At 48.6% G+C, this 25,489-nt stretch overlaps 4 protein-coding genes across 4 annotated transcripts; 2 read left to right on the forward strand and 2 right to left on the reverse strand.

Moving 5' to 3' along the window:
• Positions 1 to 877: 877 nt before the first annotated feature.
• Positions 878 to 3,366, forward strand: FSST1_004111 (quinon protein alcohol dehydrogenase-like superfamily; the record flags this gene model as incomplete). The annotated part of the gene is made up of 2 exons (XM_083230256.1): positions 878 to 2,149; positions 2,212 to 3,366. 2 exons carry the CDS (start codon positions 878 to 880, stop codon positions 3,364 to 3,366), a joined length of 2,427 nt encoding a protein of 808 aa, XP_083087541.1.
• Positions 3,367 to 5,142: 1,776 nt separating this feature from the next.
• FSST1_004112 (glycoside hydrolase superfamily) lies at positions 5,143 to 7,048 on the reverse strand (the record flags this gene model as incomplete). The annotated part of the gene is made up of 2 exons (XM_083230257.1): positions 5,143 to 6,827; positions 6,886 to 7,048. 2 exons carry the CDS (start codon positions 7,046 to 7,048, stop codon positions 5,143 to 5,145), a joined length of 1,848 nt encoding a protein of 615 aa, XP_083087542.1.
• Positions 7,049 to 9,248: 2,200 nt separating this feature from the next.
• Positions 9,249 to 12,437, forward strand: FSST1_004113 (exoribonuclease II; the record flags this gene model as incomplete). The annotated part of the gene is made up of 2 exons (XM_083230258.1): positions 9,249 to 9,362; positions 9,417 to 12,437. 2 exons carry the CDS (start codon positions 9,249 to 9,251, stop codon positions 12,435 to 12,437), a joined length of 3,135 nt encoding a protein of 1,044 aa, XP_083087543.1.
• Positions 12,438 to 14,669: 2,232 nt separating this feature from the next.
• On the reverse strand, positions 14,670 to 16,478 carry FSST1_004114 (GATA-like domain-containing protein; the record flags this gene model as incomplete). The annotated part of the gene is made up of 2 exons (XM_083230259.1): positions 14,670 to 15,696; positions 15,748 to 16,478. 2 exons carry the CDS (start codon positions 16,476 to 16,478, stop codon positions 14,670 to 14,672), a joined length of 1,758 nt encoding a protein of 585 aa, XP_083087544.1.
• Between the last annotated feature and the right edge of the window lie 9,011 nt (positions 16,479 to 25,489).

The raw sequence follows: 25,489 nt of genomic DNA on the forward strand, positions 1-25,489 counted from the left end.
GCGGGCAGCCTTTTTAGGTGTTTCTTTGTTGTGGCTACCGTGGGCTAGCTCAACTTATTAGTTCACCCTCTGACTTTAGTAGGCCCACGCGCTTTCGAATTTCATCATCTATCATGTCGACCTTGAGTTTCTCATATTCGACAAACTATACTCCGTTCCCTTTGGTTCCCCTCGTTCGCCCATCACGCCTAAAACATCGCATCGCATGATATTGACACTCTCAGCTCAACTCTCAACTCTGCTTCGCCGCACTCTAAACCGACCCTTGCCTCAGAACTTCTTGTCATTCCTATAATACCACATGTGCCCTATCCCGCGCACCCTTGCTGGCATTGCGTCTGGATATACCGTGTCGTATGGATACTCGGCATATCAGTAGACCACAACCAACAAACAAAGTACATAACGTCCAGACACCCCAGCATTGTACAATACATGCGCATCCTTTGACACGATATCCGCCCCTTGGCCTCATCCACCGACTGTTGACGCCAACGACAGTCAGCTTGACGCGCTATCTTGTCTAGTCTAATTCACTGCAGTCCACCACGATCTGCAGCCCGCCTTGACTGTTTCTACCGTACAGCACCGTTGCCGCTCTAGCTTGGAGCACCCCCTCCCTCCATCCTCCATCATCTTCGGATCAGAGACAATTGTCTCGCTATTAAAAAGCAACAATTGCCAATCTGCCTAGACCGCCAGCACGCTTCTAGCACGCGAGCGAATCCAAGCCTCTGTGGTCTTTTCAGCCCCCCCTTTTGGATCTTGACTATACTATATGCAGAAGCCTTCTGCCACTCGTTCAAGGGCCATACTGTTGTAGAAAAACTCCGGCTTTCCCCTACATTTTGGCCCCGAGCTGATCCTTGGTCTCACGATGCGCCGAGCCGCTCCCAACAAGTCCAAGAACCGATCACTCGACATACCTCCACCAGTCGCGAATTCGACACCAGCGATTGCTGATTCGTCTGTGAATGTTGTCGAGGCTATCCGGTGGGATGAAGCCTTCCAGGCTGATCAGCACCAATTCGTCAATACCGTAGCTATTGACGACGACGACGCCCACGACATCGAGACATATTCACAGCCTCATGGCAACCAGTCTCAGTATAATCACATCACCTACTACACTCCCGATCAGTCCCATGCCGTTCAGGAACCCGTGATCGATTCGCCCATGACAGATGCGCTCCCCGCCGAAGTCGACGCCGTCTCCGCTATCGCCGCCACCACTACGGCTTGTTTCGCTGTAGGAACCGCCGATTCTACAGGTTTCACCACATCTGGGTTCGTCCATCAAAACAACTACAGTCAATACACTTCGAATACATATGCCCATGTCTACAACTCTGAATCAGAACCCCTCGAGCCCGATTCTAATTCAGAGTCCGACTTAGATCAAGATCAAAACCAGGAGGAGGGAGACGATATTGACCTGGAAGTTTCTATCCATGCCCCCCAACCAGAAGATCCTTGGACCTCTCCTACACATTTTGACTTGCTCCCCGACTATATTGCACATTACCATAACCTTGACTATGACCCTGAAGTAAGCGACAGTGAAGGAGGAGCCCCCTTGAACGACGACACTTTCAGCGAACCTCAACATCAAACAGACAATCAACATTCTCTTCCACAGGAGGACAATGAAGAGACTGTCCCCGTCACAACCCCATTCAATTATATCCTACAACCCTCCACCGTAGCTGATATCGATCTAATTATGGACGCCGTTCCACCACCAGCACTATGGGACACCATGACTGGCGATAACATGGCCGAGCCGCCTCAGGCTCAAGCCCCCGAGCCAGCAAGTCCAATTGGGCTTCCCTTTATCAGCAACCCTAATCCGGCTATGTTTGGGTCCGAAAACTTGGGCCTGGTTGATTTTCTAAGACACTGGGCATATCAGGCCCGATTTGCTTCATCGTCCCTTGCGCCACGGTTGAACGCACCCTGCCCCGAAGATATCCGCCGTCAAGCACAGGAAACCCCTCGTGAGATCCGGTACGATGACCTTCTTGGTGATCGATATGATATGCAGGGCTTGGACTGGGATTCCATGAATACCACTCGGAGGTATGCGCGCCAGAGACGCAATGACACTTTCAAGAATTACGTCAACAAGGACGGCTCGGATAGATGGAGTGTGAGTAACTATTGCTCTGCGTTTGCTTCTTTTGAGGTTTCAACTGCTGACCTAAATTCTAGCCTCACATGGTTGACGTTGACATCCCACCTTCTGAGAGTTTTATGAGATTCAAGAGATACATCGTTCGCCGAGATGTCTACCTTGCTCATTTTCAGCTTCGCAGTGTCTTAGCTTGTCCATCGACATCACAAGTCTACTACCCCCGTAACGAAGGAGTCGCCCGTATCAACCTCGCTTCAGGGCAAACTGAAGTTGCACTTCACAACAATTATATGACTGGTCTCGGGACTCTTATTTCTACCCTTGACGCAAATCACGGCGCCATGTTCGCAGGGACCTTCAACGGGGAGTACTATCTCAAAAGCTTGGATTCCAATGATAAAAAGGATTACTCTGAAGGCACTATCACTGAACACCTAGGAGGTATCACCAATCATGTTCAGATTCACAAGCCTCGGCAGTCCTCTGCACCCGTCGCTGCCATCTCTAGCAACGACCATGGGTTTCGTCTTCTGGATCTCAATACACAGCAATTCGTGATGCAGAGTAGGTATCGATTTCCACTCAACTGCTCACGCATCTCTCCCGATGGTCGACTGAGAGTTATGGTTGGGGACGACTTCAAAGCTCTCATCACTGATGCCATCACTGGTGAGATTCAGCAAGAATTATCCGGGCATCGTGATTATGGCTTCTCTTGCGACTGGTCTGATGATGGCTGGACAGTAGCTACCGGTTTTCAAGACAAGGGTGTCAAGATTTGGGATGCTCGCCGCTGGTGTGATTCGAGGGGAGTAAGCACCCCGTTATGCACTATCCGGTCTGAGATGGCAGGAGTACGAAATTTGCGCTTCTCCCCAGTTGGAAGCGGCGAAAGGGTGCTCGTCGCTGCAGAAGAGGCCGATTATGTCAACATCATCAACGCTCAAACATTTGGCAAGAAGCAAACTGTCGACATTTTTGGCGAGATTGGCGGCATTGCTTTCACAAATGATGGACAAGACCTCAATGTGCTAGTGAGCGACAGAGATCGTGGTGGTCTCCTCCAGCTCGAACGATCTGGCCTTGGACCCGAGCCTTACTTCCGCAATTCCTGGCGCCGCTATCACGATCATGCAACAGATCAATGGCGTTATCGAAGTGACGAATATTCACATCTTGGTGAGCCCTGCCAACGCAGACAAATATCAACAGATGCGTTGCCTATCTTCTAAAGCACTATATCTCTACCTTTTTTCTTGAACCTAACGCCTCGGAACGTACGTCTTTGGCTCAGCTTTCCTATTATATCCACTCGACCTTGGTGGTCTCTCCCATTTATCTGGAGCGTTCTTTTTCCATTAGCACTATACCCCTTTTGTTATAACTTCATCCATCTGGCGTGCCGATTATATATAGGTAACGATGATTCACTTAAGGGGAAAAGCAACATAGCCCCTTAGCTATAAAGCTGCTTATCATGCTACTATTGCAGGTTTTTCTTGTCATGATTTCCATTCTGGAGCATGCAGGCCGATTATCCTTGAAGGCGTTAGACACAAGTACGATGGCATCGGGCATCTACGCTTTCTCTTGGGAGACATGTATTTTATAGACTGGACGTATTATGAAAAATTCAGGACTTGCGAACGAATTCGGAAACGTCATGTACGAACAGATTGCAGCCCAACATGCTACAGTTTGGGGATTTAAGTAGAAGTGTTGAATATAGATCAACAATACCATTAGTTACATAGGCGAGCCGTCCAAAGTCAAGCACCTATGACAAGCATTATTTGGCCTCTGTCAATACATACGTGCTGATACGTTGGTAGATCGGTCAAGCCTCACGTCTAGCTCTGAGACATACACGAATCCGGGGAGAGACCCGGGCTATGGCTGGAAGCTGATCACAGGCTCCGAGACATGAGGGTTTCATCGTCATTCCAAATCTGCCATTGCCCGTTCGTTTACTCCCTGACCGATATAACGTAGCTTTTGTTTCCTCCTCTTTTCTCTTTTCCTCTTGAGTCATTGATCAAGATATCAGAGACAAAGCGTCACATATCCGCTATGAGCTATTTATATCTGGTGACATGAAACCTACGCCACTCCCTCTCCTTGCATTCGGTGTCATGTCGACTAGCTCTCCATTCAGGCCTCACTCACATCTAACGAACCGGCGATATGTTACTAATAAGTCATCCTCTCTCTGCTTCATAGATTACGAGCAGTGTCTACCTCGCGTGACCTAGCTTTTGTTCAAATGTTCTGGTTTTACCGCTGAGACGCTCAATTGCAAAAGCCGAATCTTGTCTTCATTGAGAGTTCTGAGTGGGTTGACGTTAGGTACACACGCCTGATGCCCCAGCGCCTTGATACGTGCACCATGCATCTTACATCATAAGAAACGAAACACTCTTAGCCTTCCCCCCCTCCAAATTGTCGTCGGTTGGAGTTTATACATCCCAGCTGGTATTACAGGAGTTTTATTGGGCTCAGCGTGTATATAATATCTGCATGAAAGTATATATAAACATAACGGGCAGGCACGACAAGTAGATAAATGCAATGGCTGTAATATATTGAAGAATTACAAGGTAAAGACTAATGACAACCCAGCTATAGTGTGCATTACAAGTAGAGAACAGCCCTCTTTAAGAAAACAGTATGCACTTTCTGGTTCGTTCAAAAGCCGCAGGGACGCGTATATCGTCAAAGGTTAGCGAAAATTACACGCAAAATAGTGGCAAAGAAACGAAAACTCATAAATCCAAATGAAGAATACATCAGATGCAGGTTTCATCAAGAAATAAACATCCTCGATGTTTCGGATAAAACGTGTCACTAGATGATGAAGAGGAGCGGAACAGGAGTAGGTTGAGAAGTAAATGGCCTAGCAGCGTCGGTCATGAATTAATTATATACAAAATTCCAACATGTTCCAAAAGTTGAATCGTACAGGACGCTTGAGTATGCCATGTTCAAAACTGGAGATCCTCCAAAAGGGCTTAGTAACCGCCGATGAAAGAAGACTTGCAACCCCAGCTTCGCTCACAGTTGCAGTCACCGGGCTCCTTCCAGAGATCGTCCTCGTAGGAGAAGAAGACAGTCTTGTCACCACAGGTCTTGCGGATAGACTTAATAGCCTCGGCCTGCTCCTTCTTACCGGGGCAAGCAGAGCCGTTGCACTCGCCAGCAGAAGGCCAGCCGCACTCCAGGTTGATGACATCGTTGCCCTTGCAGATTTCGCTGAGGAGGTCAAGCTGACCCTGGACAAACTCACCAGCGCTCTGAGGAGTAACCTCGGAGTTGAAGTAGGGGTGGATGTTAGCACCGGTGACATCAACAACCCCGCAAATGGCGCCCTTGACGTCCTCTCGCTGCCAGATGTTGAGGGTCTCTGCAATGGTGTAGGGACCGTTGTAACCGGAACACTTCTCCTTGACGACAGAGATCAGCTCGGCGAGCTCATCGGGAGAGCAGAAGTTGTTCATGATAGCCTCGTTACCGACTGTGAAAAGCTTGACCTGATCCCACTGAGCCCACTTGGCGAGAGCGTCGACCTGCTCCTTGATCTCGGGGGTCTCGTAACTGCAGCCAGAGGCCTTGACAAAGACACCAACGATCATCTCAACACCGTACTTCTTGCAAGCAGGAGCAACGGTCTCGAGGGTGTCACAGTCGGTGGAGTAGGAGCGGATGATCTGGAAACCAGCATCTTTGAGGGCAGCAATATCCTTGTCAACCTGATCGCCAGACTTGCACTTGCCAGTGGAGGACTCGTAAGGAGTGTAGGTGATACCGTAGTGATCGTTTCCACCCTTCAGGTTACCGGGGTTGGAGGGTTTCTTAGGGGTCTCGGGCTTAGGCTTGGGCTTAGGGGCCTCGGAGGGCTTCTCGACAGCGGGCTCTGTGTAGGTAGGGGTCTCAGGGGCAGAGTAAACAGGCTTCTTTGGCTTGGGGACCTCAGGAACAATGCTGGGAAGATCGTACACGGGAGCAGTAGGCTTCTCCTCCTTGGTGGTCTCGGGTTGAGGCTTAGGGGCCTCATAGACGGGCTTGGTCTCCTTGGGAGGCTGAGGCTTAGGAGCCTCAGGAACCTGGGTGGTGGCAGGAACACCGGACTGAGAGTAAGGGCAGACGTAGACGAAGTCGGTCTCGGTGACGGTGACGACCTGCTCGGGAGCGGTGTAGGTTCCAGGGACGTAGCTGGTGGGAACGGGGTAGACGATAACGGTCTCCTCCTCGCAAGTCTTGGTGATGGGAGCAATGGTGTAGGTACCAGCAGAGGGGCAGACGTAGGTGGTAGTCTCGATAACGCTGGTAACGACGCCGTCGTGCTCGGTCTCCTTGGCGTAGGGGCAGGTGACGGTGGTAGCAGTCTCGACAATGGTGGTGACACCTCCCATGGTGTGAGTTCCAGCAGGAACCTTGGTGGTCTCACCAACACAAACGGTGGTAGACTCGGTCACAGTCATGGTGGTGGCAGGGAAGGTGTAAGTGCCGGGAGTAGGGCACTTGTACTCCTGAGGGGTCGGGATAGGGACAACGACCTTGGTGGTGGTGGGAGCAACAGGCTCGGGAGCCTCGTAGGTTGGGGCCTCATAAGCAGTGGTAGGCTTAGGCTTAGCAGCCTCATGAGTAGTAACAGCTTGCACGGTAGGCTTGGGGAGCGAAGGGGGGTTAGGAACAACTGTGTCAGTCAGTATCTAGTTGTGCAAGAGAACAGCAGCCCGTGAAGAAGAACTTACGAGTAGGCTCGCCATAGTAAGTGGTCCAGATGGTGGTGCAGCTGGGAACGCAGACCTCTCCACCACGACGGAACATCTCATGGGCACGTCGGTGGTGAGGGTAAGCAGCTTGGGCACCAGTGGCCATGGCCGCAACGGCAGCGGCAGCAAGTCCTCCCTTCATTGTGAAGACGAGGATGATGGATATTCAAAAAAAAAAACTTAAAACAAGTTGGTTTGTAGTTGGTAGAGAAAACGAATGCCCGCTGAAAGAGTGAAGCGGTAATGAGGTATACGGAAACGAAAGATCGAAAGCGAGGATTTACAAGGTGCTCTCTAGATTCGCGAAGGATAGAACCGTGAGGAGGAGGAAAACCAGAAGAAAAGAGCAGGAAAAGAGCGGCGTATTAAATGAAGATCATTCATGGGCATGTCGATATTCCCTCTACCTGCGACCTGGTCTGCTGGGCCTTGGCTGCAGTGCCCAGAGGGCCATCGCATTAACACAAGATGACCTAACCGAGAAAAGTGGTTTTGATGGTACCTGAGACGATGCAAGATATCGGCGGCAAACGCCAAAAATTCAGGTACCCGTCCACCCCTGGCCAGGTGCCCTGTGGACTGTGACGCCCTGTGCCTATGAAATTAGCTGGGGTCATGAGTTGCCCAGTCCCGAAACTGGACAACCGTTGGTGCAATGCCGAACATCATTGCCATGACAGTTCAAGAATCCCCAGTATCTGACCGGGGTTTCTGGACGAAAAGGAGAACGGTGTGGAGCACGGGGCACGATGTAATCTCGTGGTTTCGACCGGCTCCGGGGTTTCTCGATGCCATGTCTGTTCTGTCAAATAAGGCCGTTGTCTTGATGATAGCTGGATGGGCCTAGACCAATCAGCCGATGGTTGAGGTTACCTTTGCTGAAGGGACTTGTCACGAAGCGACATTATCTCAAGAACGAGGCTCCTTTGCCCGCTGGTTGGTCACTTGATTTGCAACCAGGGGATTCGGGATGAACAAACCTCGATAAATATACTGGAGATGGATACATATGGGTATCCTAAGATATCTTTTCCCGCCTGGCCTGGTCTGGTGTCTCCTTTTGCTGTCTCGCTCGGTCTGTCGAGTGCCGTTCTGACCTTGCATGCTGGATGCAAAGTTCCATTTATATAATGATCCTCATGTAAATCGTCTCTTTGGGGTTTCATAGTCCCTGGGAATCAGTCGGTTCGTCGGGCGAGTGGGGTTCTGATACATTGTTCCTGCATCTGCCAGTGTCCTCATGGTCCCCTCAATTTACCTTAGCGGGGGTGGCTTCGCGATTGGGAAACTCCATCCAGGGGTTCTTAGTGACGTGCAGCAACTTTTGCCCACCAGTTTTGGCCAACTTAGTGGGCTATATCATCCATAATATCATATTAGGTCTGTTGGGTTCGCAAGCCACCCCCGAGAAGCACAAGACACAACTGCAGCATGTCTTCTATCATTTGCGGGGAAATAACTCAATGATTAAACCGGTAAAGCTTGGGACCAAAGCTTGTTGGTCCAGTCTAGTCTTTTACGCTGGTCGAAACAGCTAAGGCTGCTAAGCCCAGACCTAATATCGCGCGGAATGATAACATGATCCTTGGATCCCAAGCTCAGATTGCATTTCGTATTTATCGTCGTCGCGTAGCATTTTCAACTTGCCAGAACAGAAGCCATGGAATTTTGCCAGCTTCTCTCACAACCGCTGTAACCAAAAGGCCGAGACCATCGCGTTAACCGAAAGATGTTTTCATGCCCTGGCCTCCTTAGTCCTATGCTGCCCTGCCCTTAGTTGAAACTGTAAGCCAATAAGCAAGCAGCCTGGGGAGGGGGATTGTTGTGTCGATCCTAACGGAATCATCTTGTTGGCAAATGAAGAAAATCTCACGCGCCTCTTGGCTCTGAGCGGTCAGAGTACCTTTCCAATTGGAGAAGGTCTCTCCTCAAAAGGGGACTACTCGCCGATAGCTAACCCAAGGCTAAAATGGGTTGTCGACTTGATCAAGATGGCTAATAACCAGCACGCTTGATCAAGGTAAATTCCCTTTTGTTGTTGTTGACAAGTGCATCGACAGATAGGTCACAAAGGTGCGTGAACTAGTCACGATGATTGTATTGAATGTGATTATCTTGAATTTCATCCAGCATGGCGAGATGTATTGGTTGCTTTGAATGAGAATGAATATATGTATGATTGATTGACTTATTAAAGTGGAAAGAGTCATGTCATGTGACACCGCGACTATAGGAATCCCAACACGTAAAGGCAAAATTTTCAGCCTCGCGCCGGCGTCAAGAAATTGAAGAAAGTGCCTTTCTTTGAAGGCGTTGATAAAATACGCCAAAGAGGGGAGAAAATGTTAAGATTGTCAAGTCGGTCTTATGTTTGCTGGAAGTGTGTTTCGCACAGCCGTAACGGCTTGCGATCCTCGCTTCCATCGTCTGTGCAATCTCTGAACAGAATACATCAAGTTTGTTACCCTGAATATCACTCCAAAAGTGGCATTCTCTAACTATGATCCCAGTACTCTACTGTTTCCCCTAACGAGGGACATCGTCAAAGTGCATATGGACAATCGCACATTCCCACTTCTCTGCCTCAACCTTCGGCCTCCATAGATAAGAGGCCGATGCGAGAAAGACTACGAGAATGGACTGCCACGAATGATCCTGAGAGAGAGGTAACTCACATCATTCCAGATATCTCATTTTGGTCACACGTAACCAACAGCGTCACTCGCCCTCAATCTACTGGCTCCTCCGAGTTGGACAACTTCAAGGCTGAATCAGTAGGCATGGTCGATGGCGTCGAGGCTATGGCCGCGGATGAAGCTGAAGTTTCCATTGTTGGACACAAGAGCCAAACACCTGGTGATCTTGTTGAGATGAAACAGCCCGGATCTCGAACACCTCTGTTCGGTATATACTTGGGGTACTTCGGCAACAGGCACCATTTCTACACGAATTCTGGCCGATGGGTCATTAGCTTGGGCTTCGCTGCCATATTTTCTGTTTCCAATTTCGTCCCCGCCAGCCATCTAAAACCGGTTCTTGACTTGATCCCCGCGAATGCTACTGCGGACCAGTACGAAGAATTGCGCAATCAAGAAAAAGGTCCTGGCCGAGACGTTGGCGCTCATCTGATCGCAAAAATGAAAAAGTTCATCTTGGAAGCAGACCGGGCCTACCAAGCAAGTCTCAACAGTCTGGACAGGGCCAGATCTCTAGTATCGGATGGGAAGAAAACCAAGTATCTCAGCTTATTTGAGATGGCAGACTTGCTGCTCCCCCAAGGTCTCAAGCAGGGCAAACAGTTCCCCCCTCCTGCGTTGTACGCTGTTCATACCGCTTTATTGCGTAACGATTTTATCTTCCGGCCAGTAAGCCCATCGCCTGACTGCCATAGGAAAGACCACCTTTTCGAGATCTTTCCGTACCAGGACTTCATGATGATCAACCGTGTGGCTCTCATGGTCCGGGAATACATTCACCTAATGGGAAGATCAGGGGGCAAAATGTCCAAGGAAGAGCTGGCCGGAACGGCTTTTGGCACGTTTATTCTGAGAGCACGAGAAATTGTCCTTGCCAACCGAGAAAAGCGTGCTTGGACGACGCACGGAATTCTTGCTCCCACATCGGGGGTTACTATCCGAACTACAGACTGGTCAAGGAAGCACGTTGAGTTTATTCGTTTTCTAGAATGGTGGGCTAGCTATCATCTTTTTGAGGACTCTTCGCACTTCCATGCGGATGGCTCTCTTCTGCTTCGGGCCCTAGACCTGTACGAAGGTGCCAGGCTCGATCAGAGTTGCGCCTGGACATTTCTACAGGAATTGGGTATAATCTCCCCATGGGAGATTCCCTCTCGATACAAGGTCCGTTTCCCAGAAGTCAAGATCCAGGGTGGAGGTGGCCTCATCCGAGAAACACCAACCAGTCTCGAAGATTCGATTCGGTCGGACATTGCAGAGGGCGCAAGAAGAGAGTGGGCTAGCGATACGATTTTCTGCATTGATGCTCCGTCGACAATTCTTATCGACGATGGTATCTCTTTGGAACGCACCGAGAAGCCCGACGAGTACTGGCTTCACATTCATACAGCCGATCCAGCGTCAGGAATTAAACCAAATTCCGAATTGGGCCGCTTCTTGGAACTGATCCCCGAGAATATTTATCTTCCTGGTCATTTCCAAGCTATGCTTCCCCAGGAGATTGGCATCGATAATTCGGGAGACTACAAGTCTGAGAGTTTGGTCGATCAGTACTCTCTTTCCAAAGGCAGGCCTGCTCTCACATTTAGCGCAAAGGTAAACGAGAACGGAGATTTGCTTGATTACAAGATCGAGCCAGGCACCGTCCACAACGTCAAATACTTGGATCCAGAGGATGTTAGCCAATTTTGCAACGATCCTCCACCGCCTGTCACGTCTGATCAGACTCTTGTTGTTGGTCAGCTCCCCGACAAAGCAGACAATCCACCAAACCGGCCTATGGTATCGGCCAAGAATTTGGACGATAAGAGCAAGGAAGATCTCCTCACATTGCATCGTCTTGCAGGAGCCATCAGAGAGAAGCGTCTCCAGAAAGGAGCATGGCCAGTCTTTATAGGGGGCACTTCCGTCACCGTCAAAATAGGAGATATGCCACTGGAGCAAGAGGAAGACACCGCAGTCTTGCCAGCTGACCCTTACATCAAGGTTAGCCACGACACGTTCAACGGTGCGTCTGTGGTAGGAAACACCATGGTACTCGCCGGTGAGATTGCTGCTCGATGGTGCAACGATCGCAAAATTCCAGTTCCTTACCGACGAGACGCGCATTCGGAGAAAAACATGCCCAGATTACTCGACTATGCCACTAAGGAGCTGTATCCTCTTGTGTACAAGGGCATCTCGCCATCGGCCGGGCAGCGTCAGGAACTATCACGCATGACTGGCGGTGTTGAACTGTCTACAGAGCCAGGCCCATACTTCATGCTCGGCTTGGACATGTACACCAAAGCCACTTCCCCTCTTCGCCGCTTCTCTGATCTCATTGTTCATTGGCAAATTCACGCGGCATTAGCACATGAGCGCGAGATGAAGCGCAGCATGGACGCTGAAGCTGATGATCTGAACGAAATTCTGCCCTTCACCAACGAGACACTCCCCAACACACTGTCTCTGCTACGTATGAGGGAGAAGATGGCCCGGACCGTATCTCGCGGTACCAAGGAGTGGATGCTGATGGCTCTTGTGCGTGCTTGGAAGTTTGAGAAGACAGCACCGAAGCAGCTAGGGTTCACAGTCGATGCCCGCTGGAAACAAGGTGTGTCTGGCAGGATTGATCTGTTCGACCTATCGGCCAACCTCACCATTGATGGCATTGATGGTCTCGTGCTCGTCAAGAACATCAAAGTGGGGGATAAGTTCGTCGTTGAGCTGGCCGATGTCAATGTTCACTCTCGGCAGATCTTCGTCAAAGCGCTCAAGCACTATCCCAATCCCAATCCCAATAGCCAGCCGGCACCATCCCCGGATTCCCCGGACCCGACCCCGGCCTCGTGAGCTACGCCGCAGGGTCTTTCTCGAACAGTGGCTTTGTTGGGGTAGAAGGTTCCAGGCTTCACCGTCACCGCCTTGACGGCAACAGCATGTCTTGCGGGATCGTGAGCAAGATTGGCGGTGATTTTGTCTCACCTGTTGCTATCACATCCACTCTCGGATTCTATTTTCAATGGCTCACGGCATAATGCATCGCAGCACTTGGTCGTTGACTGACGTGGAGTCGCTCATTTCTCCCCCGCATTTTCGCACATCCCATCGTGTCACCCCACCCCCTGCGTCAGAAACATGGGGTTTCCTTCTAGAGGATTGATTGACAGAACCCTGAAGTTAGTCAATCGAAGTCATGTGGCCGCAAATGCACTGTACAATCACTTATTCTCAGGGGGCACTCCGCCAGGATCAGAAAACTCGACTGCTGCGAGTATGAGAGACGAAATCAATGAGCCAGTCCATGTTGTTTTGGAGCAGATCATTAGGTCATTTGTTTTTGCACCCTCGAGCTTAGGGGTCAACTTTTCTGTTGCCCCCCGGGCACTGGAACTTGATGATAGATGACCCCTTGCCCGATGTACGTCACCCACCTGCCTGTACCATACTGTACCATATTTTCTTACACGTACCAACTCAGATTTGGAAAAGTTCTGGTATACAAAGGCATTAGATGTACAGTAGATCATCCAATTATAGAGACCAAATCCCAAGTACTCTTTCGATGCCAATGTTGTATGTCGCGAGTGACCATCGTCAAACGTTTCCTCACTACCACAAGACAGTAAGCAACGCGACATTCTCGGCTGATAACCTCACTCACAAGACATGTCTTCAACCAGCCATACCCCCTGCTTGCAAAAGGTTGATATCATCGATTAGTCGGTAACAGTAATTGTCTTTACCCGCGACACTGACATTTGTAATATGCGGCAAATTTGCTAGGGCACGCGTAATGAGGTCACGCGGGCTGAAGAGAACAGACCAGGCCGTGTCCTGTTTCCCCAACAATTTTTTGAGACGTGCATTTAAATGTCAGTTGGCGATCGATGCAAACGAAGCGCTCATTCGCCCGCGAAGAGCTTTCGCCTACGCTTGAGATGTGGCAAATTCAATCCAACGGCGGCCTGTAAAATATGAGCTAGGTGCCTTAGAGAAACCAAGGGCACAGATGATCAGCAAGGTACAAACTAACCTCAGTCAATTCGTCTCTAGTTTAAATGAAGCGGCTCCAAGGATATCAGGTCCATGACTGAATATGATGCAGATGATCTATTTTGGCCAAATGCCATGCATGATTGGCATGATGTAAACGTAGTATTATTGTATCTTAGCATGCTTTTGTGTTGGTTTTTGCAACATGTCTCGATTCAGTCCGGTCCACATGTGTACGTCGTGATCCGGCCTCTGCCTTTATGTACAACGAATACACCAACGCACTGAAGATCCGGTCCTGTCGCCATTTGCCGTTTGTGCCCTTGTTTCTTTCTTCTTTGATCCGTCCTTTCCATGGCTTTGCCAATACCGTAGAGTCGCCGTAGTCGCTGAAAAATCAATTGACCCCATATACCTTTGCCTTTGCCATTCCTGATCCGTCCGTAGCCGCCCGGGGCCGCCTTGTGATCCGTAGTACCCACTTGCTTATGGGATATCATGAAGAAGAAAAAAGCCCTTGCCACAAAAGAAAGACAGGAGCGAAAAAAAAAATTATAACGCCGAATATCCACCGGGCCTGTGACCTTTGCAATGGTCAATTTCCATTGCCCTGGGTTTGTAGCTGGAGTTTGAGGGCCAGGGTGTCATGGGGCCGGCTGATCCTTTTATGGCAGGCCTAGAAACCAATGGTTGAGGCCTCGACTAAGCAGACCTTGTAAATGACTCCCTTGTCGTGAGGATCCTGTCTTAGCCACCCAGATCCCATCCGCATCACGCACATTGCTTTTCTTTACCCTTTGGATGTCTGTCCGCCCCCTTGTCAGACCGTGTATGAGATAGAATCCTATTCCGCTTTCCAGGATGTTGTTATCACCAGGCCCGGTTGTTGATTAACAAAGCCTCGGCATGTGATGGTTGCAGTATAATGCCAGATCGATGCCAATTCCTTCGGAAATCCCTTTATGTAGAAACACTTTTGTCGATTTTTGTCATGGCGTCGTTTCAACTCACAAATTGTGAGCCACAAGCATTTGTGCTTGTTCAAATTCCACTGCGTCGCTAAATGAAAGTCGAACGCCAGTATATCCATTATTTCCTCCATCCCACGTTCCAGATAACGTGGGCGATGTCGCGGGCAGTATTGACCGTGTCGATAACGCGGCCAAAAATCCCATCCCCTGGCTGTATTTCGCCTTCCTCATAAGGCATAAACATACCTGACGGCGTGCGTCGCATACCCGCAGGTTCCTCGCAAAGGCTGCCTGAAGAGATGGATCTGTTTAGACCGCCATTGATGCCTTCACTAGGTGGTGAAGCCCACCCTGAGCGGGGGCTCAACAGCGCATCATCAAGGCTATCATCATGATCCTCTTCCCCGAAAAAGAACTTTCCGGACTGCTTAGCAGGTCGCAGAGTCTCCTGCGAAGAGGAAGGGGACATGAGCGGGCTTCTAGAGTGCTTCATAGCAGTCTCTCGTGGTTCGGGAGTGTCTTCACGATACTTGAGGGTAGTAGACGGAAGTTTGGCTATTGTCTTCCCTTCAACAGCTGGCTTTGGCTTTAAAGTCTTGCGTCGGGAGATGGGCCTCTTCTTTGTCTGGACCCGCTTCATCATGACTCCGTCGTCTGAATCACTGTCAGAACCATAATGATCATCGATTGCTTCTTCTTCCTCGTCGCCCTTGATTTCAACAGCTATGCACTGTTCGACTTGCTCGTTGAAATGAATGTGTTTTCGTTCCGCACTGGGAGAAATAACGCCAGATGACTCAACCGAAGGGGCGATGCTGCTGCTGTCTCCACTCAATCGGCGTGATGCAAAAGGGTAAGCAAAGTAATCTGTGTTGGAACGGCCAAGGTGGGGTCGGAGAATTCCTCGTGTCTCTTGGGCCTTGACAGCTGCGGTGGCTTGCTTCAATAATGAGGCCGTGGATAACGATCGCTGAAGCATGACCTCAGACATACTTCTCTTCTTCAGGATGGGCTTCTTGTTGAGGTTGACAAGTGAGTCGGTCTTGGAAAGCGAAACGCTAGAGGGCTCCGTGTGGGTAGAGTGGGTGTTTTTGGGTCCTGACTGCAGAGGACCATAAAGCCAGGTGACATCACAATCCTTAAGCCTTATAGATGTAAGTATTTATATAACCAGAGACACGCCATGGGGTACAAACCAGTTGAGAGATTCGGGAGAGATAGTCTTGAGGTTGTTCTTGGCCTTCATCCATGTCCTCCAAGAAGCGTTTTCTAACCGCGCGCTGTTGGGAAATTCTCCCCTTCGAGTCACGACGTATCGCCATGATGACCAGATATCCTCTTCTCTCCATTCATGAGACAAGTAATCAACCTGTCGCGAAGGCCTGCTGGAGACTGCAGTATCGTCCTCGGCATGCTCAGACTTTTCGTGCTCGGGTGTTTCAGGTCTTGATGTGTCCTCGGAAGCCTCCTCAGAGTTCTCGTGTTCGGCAGGAGAGACAGTATAAGAATCGCCTGTTCGTGGACTTGGGGGTGGTTCTAGGTTATCGTCATGGTGAATGTGAGGGCGAATATCTTGGTGAACGAAGAACTTCTCCTGTGCAAAAGATGGGAACATGAAGTGATCTTCGGGTGATTCAGCGAGGCTGATGTGGTCGTCGTAGTCAGAAGCAATGGAGAGGTTAGTGGCGGGGGTTGAGGCGTAGGAGAGATCCACAGAGTCGGCGTGGACAGTACGGGGAGATGAGGGAGCAGATGATGAGTTTGATTCGGCGTATGATTTGGTAGCTGGGCTGTAATGATGGTCGCTCAAATGAGAAGAGGTAGAAAATGGTGAGGTCGAAGAGGCGAAGTTGGATTGTGAATGCGAGCGTCGTAGGCCGGACCCGGCAAAGTAACCGTTATCGTCGGATGGAAGAACGACAGCCATGATGGAGATTAGAGGAGAACCGTTGTGATGTTGTTGCAATGCCGCGGCACCAAGAAGAGGTGGAATTGAGGGAGTCTAAGTTAGAGACTCATGAGTACAAGCAAGACAAGACCAAGCGAGATGCCAAAGGTATGCTGTGGAGGGGGATATGTCGATGGTAAAGTCAAGGTGTAGATGCGGCGTGGGTACGAAGTATAGAGAGAATGGGTTTGGCAATGCGGGTGGGGGGCCAGGCTTATAGCAGGCGCAGAGTCGACCTCACTAAAGTTAACAGCCGACGGGCATGTATGTAAAGCAGAGTAGGTGATAGCCGGGGCCCCTTGGGCTTAGGCTTGGGGCAGGTGGACAGGTTCTGTTTGGGGCTAGTTCTAGCGTACCGGAGGAGTACGTAGCGTAACCCGGTGCTTGTTGGTGTGTGTTGTGGGTGTGGGCTTTCGGAATCTGGTTCTGGTTGGGTGTGTACAGCACGGTACAATGGCAGGCCAGGGATGATCTAAGCCTGGTCGAGGCGTGGTGGCGTTGGAGCAACGGAGACCTCCCCAGACCCAGTTGCGGTGACGAAAATCGTGGGGACTGGCCAAGCAAGTCTGGTCTGGCCTGGCGATGGGTCTGTTTGATCTTGGTTCCGTTCTTGGTGGTTAGGTTGCTTCTACACTGCAGTGCACTGCACTGGCACTTCGGTCACCGGCCGGATAGCGGAGGCTTGCGCCCGTTACAATGGTATTGGGTAGATCGTACAGTGGGTGTCTAGCGGAGTGGGTGGCTAGGTACTTTCGTAGGTGCTGCTGTCCCTTGTGTTTGTTCTGATTCAGAAGGAGGAGCAGGATTTAATAAGAGACCTAATCAAAAAGTGAATGAAGCATATACAAATCTAGGGTCAAGTTGATGGATGATGAAAGGTACCTAAATAGAAAGAGCGGAGACGAGGAGAGACGAGAAAAGGGTAAGAAGGCAGGCACCTAAAATATAATTTAGGTTTGGGGCTTGGAAAGGGAACATCAGAAGGGAGGGCGGGGGAGATAAGAAGCCACAAAAACGCCGTTGCCTTATCCTTGAGACCTACGATCCAAACAAGTCAACTACACGCAAACTTAGAGTACGGTGGTACCATGGAAGACCAAGAACCAAGACCAAAAAAAATACCCATTAGAAAGTCTATCAAACGAGGGACCGATGAGGTGACTTGAGGGCGTACCACTAGAAAGCCATCTATTCATTGATTCATTTATGTCAAGGTCGAGGAGCAATGAGAGTGAGCCTGCCATCACAAAATCATCGGCAGTTGATAAAAGGAATCCAAACGGTGAAGACTAATGTCGTAATTCTGAGGTGGGATAAACACAAACTGCACTGTAACTCTCCTGTTAAACTCAACTCTTGACCTCAGCTAAAACAAGAGCAGCTAAAAGAAGCCAAAGGTGTGTCCATCTATCTACATTGTGACTGGCGACGGGATTCTTGCTCATGTCCGATAGGTACAGTGTCCTGGTCTCCGATCCCATCTTCCATCTTTGGGGCCTTGCAACTTCCCCAGTCCGTCCAGCATCATCCTTATGTGCGCACAGAGGTAGCTAAGATGCTATGCTATGCTATGGTGTTGATGCACAAGAGCGAGCTTGCATGGCCGGTCAAGTTTCTAAGCTTCGGCGAGCAGCACATCGACCCCCTTTGGTGTTTAGTCCGCTTCAGTACTGACTGCACATTTCCTTCGCTGATAAGATGTACGTACCCATACGCCGTATATGCATACTGCACGCGTGTTATGTCATGTTGATTATGGCGACAAGGGTCCAGTAAAGAGGTTCGTTGATATACATTCAACTTGGACGAGGCCAAGGGAGAAGAGCTGCTTGTGTCGAATCGAATAGCCTGCGGGCTCTGCCCTTGGCCCATGTCTTGCACAACAGCTATCCAAAAAGGTGTCTACATACTGTTGCTAATAGTGACAGATCGGCCTGTAGCTATGAGCCACTGAGGTAACTAGCGATGGTGTCGTTTTGGGGATATTGAGGGGATGGCTTTGTCTCAGGCGATTTCGACGTCAACCCCGATTCTAGAGTTTCAAATGTATCGGCTACAATTTGTCGACAAGGGCAACGTCAACGTCAAAGGCATGGTCGAGGTACAAGGTACTATAAGAAAGACAACCAGATGGCTTTTTCCCGGACGTGGGGTTCAAGCCAATGTTGCAGAGCGTCAGTTCAATATCAAAGCATACCACCCTCGTAGTACGCCAATAAAGGTCATCCTGTTAGGTAGCACGCAAACTCACGCCATTTCCATTGCAAAAGGTCGCTTCATAATTGCCTCTTGATCGGGAATCTGTAGAACAAGATGAGAAGCAGCAGAGAAGGGGGGCGTGGGGGGAGTGTCTCTCAAAAGCGTGGAGGTCCAACATGGGGGCGCAAGCGAGCCTCACTCAGTATTGTGGTTTTACCATACTAGGGATCTCGAGATACTAGGTAGGTAATGTAGCGAGTTTTCTCTACAAAGGCATCCCGTGTATGGAATAACCGTGCACACATGTCTGTGTGTCGGCCAGGTTCTTCTTCAGGTCCAAGTTTTAAGAAGGCGATACGATGCTATGCGATACTCCCATTTGAAGTCTGTCAAAGATGAGTTCTCATCAGGAATGCGCAGCCAAGCTTCTGTTTTAGATAATCATTCTGAGCCAATCGAGAAGCCTCAGTTTTGGATATAATCATGTTGCATTTCTTCAACACCACGACGACCTAATACGGAATACAACTCATCCCTTGACTTACGCGACATCTTACCACTGATTCAGCCCTTGAAGCTTTTGGACGCCAACAAACTCAACCTATAGGATAACCAACGAGATAATGAACCAGTTAATTAACCTCTAGACAAGTGTTTCTAAAAACCATGTAGAGAGGTGTTCGATTCCAGCAGAGTCCGTTCGCATTTTAGCTTTGGTGTTTGATGCTGGCGCTCGTTGCCCTCAGAAACTCCAGCTCTTCCGAGAGGTAGGTCAGGTCAGGTTCCACAGCCAAAAAGGTAATCAACCGAACAGGCCGTATGTGCAACCCCATGACCATGTTGTAAATTGAAATGCTATGACCTCGGACCGTATGTACGCAATGGCAATAATAAGCCTTCAAGATGAAGTTACAAGGTTGTTTGCGGGGTTATAAAACCCAAACTCTGAGAGCAATTTGCTTCCAAACCCACTCCACGGAATTGACCGTTGCAGGGCAGGAATGACGAGAATCTTACTCTGTGGTAGCGAGCGATACTGCACGATACAATACGATGCAAGTGTTGCCATCACGGTAAGAATGTGATCAGGAGATCGTCTCCTGACCGACAAGGGAAGGTTGAATATATTGTCACTTGGGTTTACACTGACAGCAGGGCAACCGACGTGCGTGATGATTGGGGAACCGGCTGAGACGAACCAACTTGGGTCAGGTAGGTAGAGCCTCACCCTGGACAGTTGACAAGCACGACATCCATTCGTATGTACGGATACATAACAGGCGCTTTCAGATGGCCCGGGCTTTAATATTTTTGCCTGGTTCTACTTTCGGCTGAATCGAGAGTCCGGGCCCGTTTCTGTGCCAGAAACCGAGACAGACGAGACCATGATGAGTCTCAGTCTCGTGATAAGAAAGAAAATGAAATAAACAATTAAAAAGTGGTCTAGAATGGAGATCAGTTCTGGTTCAGCGAAACAACATGGCTTTTTTGCAGGTGGAGGAGGAGGTGCTATCTAATACAACGCCTTGTACAGGAGATGCCCGAGTCAATATGGCACTGCAACTCTGTTGTGCTCGACTCGTGAACAAAAGGGTGCTATGGATTATGGGTTATAGATCATGTCTAAAATTTGAAGCCATCTACTTTTACTCTCCCGTAATAGCCCAACTAAACCTGATCCTTCACTGGAATGTTCATTTGAGACAGCCGAGAGTGCAAGCAGAACAGAGTCAGTCTTGACGAAGTGAACCAGGGTAAGGGGGTGCTTCACTGAAAGGGGCCCAGCGGAACGGTCCAACCTAGACAGCCGACCTTGTCTTGTCCTCCGGGGGTCCACGATTAGTTCCCCCGTCGAAACCGAATCCAGGGGATTGGACGGGCAACTCTTTGACTTTTGGGGCCTGAACAGGGGGGAAAGATGGCCAAGGACCATGAAAGACACTTGACAAGGGTCCACATCCACAGCAGGGGAACATCGTGGGAATTTTTTATGAATTTTTTTTCTCTATTTTTTTCTAACTCTTTTTTAGTCAATCGCTTGGCTTCGCTTGGACTCCTTCGCAACGCCCGACAATACATAGCGGGGATTATCAAGGGCCGAATAAGTTCCAGAAGCCTCTTACTTGGTTATATATATTTTTTTAACCGTAGCTTATTGCCCCTTGCTTTAATTATTCAAAGCAGCCAGTTTATTTAATTTGGTTTTATTTTATTTTATTTTTGCAATTAGCGGTCCCATTGGGAGGGAAAGCATTTCCAGAAACCTCCAAACACAAACAAATGTGATACATTGAAAAGGAAGGAAATTTTTTTAAGCCTCTTCCAAGGAGATCCACTCCACAACAACATCTTTGCGTTGCTTTGGCAAACGTTTTCCCCTCCTACCCTCCTCCTCCTCCCACTATGTATGTCTCACTCTCGTGCAGGGCTCTGTCTTGACCTTGGTTGAATGACTGACTTAGGTACCTAACGTCATTGCTTGTCATTTTTGCCAATTCACATCTCGTGGCGTTGTGCCCTGCCCTTGATCATGAAACCCGTACACAAAATTCTACAATTATATTTGCAGAAATATCTTATTTAGGACTCTTGCATATACAACCTTGATCGTCTCCCTCGATCGCTAAGCTGACTTGGTAGCTAGCTGTATGGGCTCTCCACATCCTTCCTAATTATAAACAGGGATGAGAGAATTACTGTGAGCTCCAGTAAACAAACTCGGAGTTACTGCAATAGATCGTAGCAGCTGTAGTTATAGCCATTATCATACTCGACTTGGTTGGATACGAACCTCAAATCCACATCAGCTCATCCAAGTGCTCCATAGTCCTAGGTCTCGATCACATCACATCAGCCCGCGCGGCAGCGAGTGCTGGGTGGTTTGAGGCTGGAGAGAACTGGAGATAGCCTCCACCATGGATTCGATTGTCTTCGGAGAGATAAATGTTATTAGTGGCTGTGTGTGCACCAACCTGGAACTCTACTGACGCCAATAAACTCAATTCCTTGGGGGTCAAAACGTAATACCACCCACTGTGGCATTCAGCCAATGTTTCGGGCGCTGTAAAAGTCTCTAGAATATGCAGTGTTGATTGCCGCCTCATATCCTCAGCCTCTTTGCTCTAATGCTCTAATTTGGTCTTGGATAACGTTACATGATACTTGCAAGCTTTGAGAGAATACGCTTCGTCAGAAGCCAATTGCCATCTCAGGCCGCTGTCCGTGTTATTTCTGTCATCAATTACACGTCCAGCTTCTGGACTTGGTCTTGTTAATTCGTTTACATGCCTGTGCCAAGCCAGTTCTATCCAGCCCCTGCAAGCAAATATCTCAGACCAGTTATCATACATGCAGACGGTCTCAACCGTATCAGTCGAGATACATCACCAATACCGGGTGTGGCTTCGTCGCTTCCTCGGTCGCGCTTGGGTCTTCGTTACATCACAGGAAAGGAATGCACTCCTACGGCTATCGTGATAAAGTCACGGCATTCCTGAGCATCAGACTGTTCTTATATTATTGATGTAATTCCACATATGGTACGGTCCGTGCGGTCTCTGGGATCGACGTTTAGTTGCCTCAATGATCGACGTTTCTCTCTCCCTATGACAGAAATCTGAAGGGGAATGGACTGCAGCCTGCGGATACTGTATGTAATACGAATGCCCAGTTACCTCACAACCTGCGCGTTCGTCCCTTTCTTGACTACTGGACAAGCAGCTGTGCGAAATGCATCTCACTTTCAGGGTTCATTCCCTGGGCCGCGTAACGTTGGTCTTGAATTCCACATGTATATTGTCATTATGACATTCCGATCGTCTTGGCTACATCCCAACATCGGCAATCCGGCCTCCACCAACGTAACCCTACCATCAGCGACGGGAAGATGAGGAAATGAAGAATTATCTAGGTAGGTTTAGGAAAGCCAGGGGCAGGGTTGATAATGGCTGCCACAATCAATGTTTTTAGCAACTGAGGCTCTGCCGTTGAGGGTGTTCAAGCCTGTTAGACGGCTTCAGGGTAGCCAGTCGATTGGGAGCTACATCAGAACACAACACTTGTTGTGTATGCCATGAAAGTTGCCGTGGGGGAGGCCTTATCTCTAAGACGTGGAGTCCCGTGATTAAAAATGGAAGTACATTGCCGAGCACCTTGTGTCACAATCCGGATAGTCTGTTAGCTATCTAAGACTCATACACGCATGGCATGTTTGTCCTGTGTTTTCAACAAACAAAGGGAGTGCTAGTAAGACTGTCTAAGAACTGGTCTAACCGACCAACCAACAATCTGAATCTGCCTGTCCGACACTCCAATGCCCCCTCGCATAACAACCATGTGGTTTCTCCCAACCGTTGCAAGCATGTATCTATGCCGTGTCTGATGTATCGTACCGCACTGCAGTCTGTGCCTGGATGCCGCCCACTGTTATCAATTGACCCCCTTGATTGGTCAAACCTGTCATTCTCCAACGTTCTCGCTTGACCAGGTATGCCTGGCTTGACCGGCTGTTATGCTGCTTCGTCAATTGTTCAAGATGTTGTGAAATCATAGGGCTGATGCTGTGTCTGATGATTGATGGCTGCTTCAAGCACCTGATTCAAGATAGTAGCACTTTGATATACTTCCCATCATGATGGTAGAGAAACCAACACCAATCATCCTAGCCCAGCAAGCGTTGGCAGGTGTCGGACTCGTTCTTTCCTTCTGCTTCAGACTCTTGGAGCTCTTGGTTGGAAGCCACTGCCCACATTCGCACTTGCTAATGCTGAAGCTAATGCTATGTAATGCTCTTGGACTCTTCTCCACTGCACTTGCAAGCCCCGGCTAGGGGGTTCCACAAGAAATGACCGGTTCCTTCTTTTCTCACTAGAATCTCTATTATTTATAGAATTTATAATTAAATCTATAAAAATATTATTAAGTAATACTAAGATAAATAATAAACTTTAATAGCTAATATTTACTATTATATTATTATATAATTATATATCTTTTTTTTTATATTTTTAAATTAATTTTAAAAAGCTAATAATAAAGGGTATATTTTATTTTTTAAATAAATAGCTATAGAAAATACTTATAAAAATAAAAAACTTAATATTATATAATATAAAGCTTTCTTTATCTTATAGTATTTATCTTATATTTTATATATTTTAATTTATTAGTATAAATTTAAGGTAAAGTTATCTATAGACCGGACATTTCTTGTGGAACCCTGAGGCCCGGGCAGCCAGATTCATGAAACTAAGCCCAATCCAATCCACCCCCTCTACCCCTCACCTCACCCCAGAATATCCCCCAGATACACAGATCCATCATCTCTCACAAGTCAAACAGAGGCCAAGCGTCCTGGAGTACAACAATCACTAACGGTGCACCCCTCCTCGATATCTTCTTGCTACAGATCCAATGGTATTATAGAGAGCGACCGCGACAGCCTCTCAACGACTGCTTATCTTCATCTTCCTTATCTGAGTTTCATATCTCCCTCTCCGAGTTCCTTACTATGTCTTTGACTCCCTCGCCGACTAACACAATCATGCTTATCATTATCATCTGCTGTGCTCGATGCAATTGTTGTTCTCTCGGCTCGGCTCTCTGATGCCAGTTGCTTCGTTCCATTCGTATCTCGGGCGGTTTCCGATATGACTTCTCTCGCCACACACGTATTCAGCTCAGCAATTTTCAAGTAATCCGTGAAAACCCGAGAATTAACAAACACTCCAAGCTTTTTTTCTTGGACCCTTGCGCCATGACCCATCTATGCCGCCATTGTCATTAACTGGTGACTGGCACAGCCATGTATTTTCCTGACAACAAGATCCGTTGCGGGTTGCTCCCGTGAGTGGGCCCTGAGAGGACATGTTGCTGCGAGATGCTGTGTGCAGACAATTTTGATAGTCACTGCACTATCAGCTCCACGATGTTGTCTTCGCTTCAACCTAGTGGCCACTGCATATGGCTTGCACTATCTGGTTTGCGGTATGTATCAAGTATGTGGGCGTAGATGCGGATGCGGGTACAATGTGGCTATAGGAGGGCTGCTGCAGTATTACTGTTACTGTATTACCTACATTGACCCAAGGTAAAGTAAGGGGATCTTGGCAACAGAGACAGCGGACGCAGTTTTGTCTGCCGTGAGTTCTCTTGCCAGTCAACCCGATCTGGCAATTTGATAACCCAAGCCTACGAGCACAGTGTTGATTATACGCTGTTGACTTTCCGATAGTGGTTCTCAAAAGACAACTAACTTGTTAACTTGCATTAACCCGCATTGAGGTAAATTACTCTCATATAGGCTGAGAAACTACATCGCAAGGTTTGTTGTTGTACAACATCATGTAGCCACAAACAAACCTCTTCCCCCTTGGTATATGTACTGAATGAAACCATTGGCGGCTGACTTCGAGTGTAATAAGAATCGATGACTTGGCCATGGTTACTTGAAAGTTCCCGGTCTATAAACATCGTTGAGATTGGGATCTCTAGTATTGGCTCGTAACCGAACCTGTCCGGTTGTTAAAATGAGGATTAATTGATGTATTCACGGATCCGTCTGACGGAACCATTCAACTACGACACCGATGTTTTCTCGGTCTTACCTCACCAATTAGTACCACAGTTACGCAATTTTTAAGATTTCCAGGCGAGCATCATCATACTTTCTCTAGGTAGGTAGTTGAAGATACCCATCTCGGGGCCTAGCTGCTGGACTACTGAGCAACTCTACAAGGACCCTGATCGACATGGGGATCGTTCTTTTCTTCCTGGTATTACCAGGATTGCCA

This window comes from Fusarium sambucinum, chromosome I, assembly GCF_050947815.1.
Source record: "Fusarium sambucinum isolate potato_lamoka chromosome I, whole genome shotgun sequence".
NCBI classification, from domain to species: Eukaryota; Fungi; Ascomycota; class Sordariomycetes; order Hypocreales; family Nectriaceae; genus Fusarium; species Fusarium sambucinum.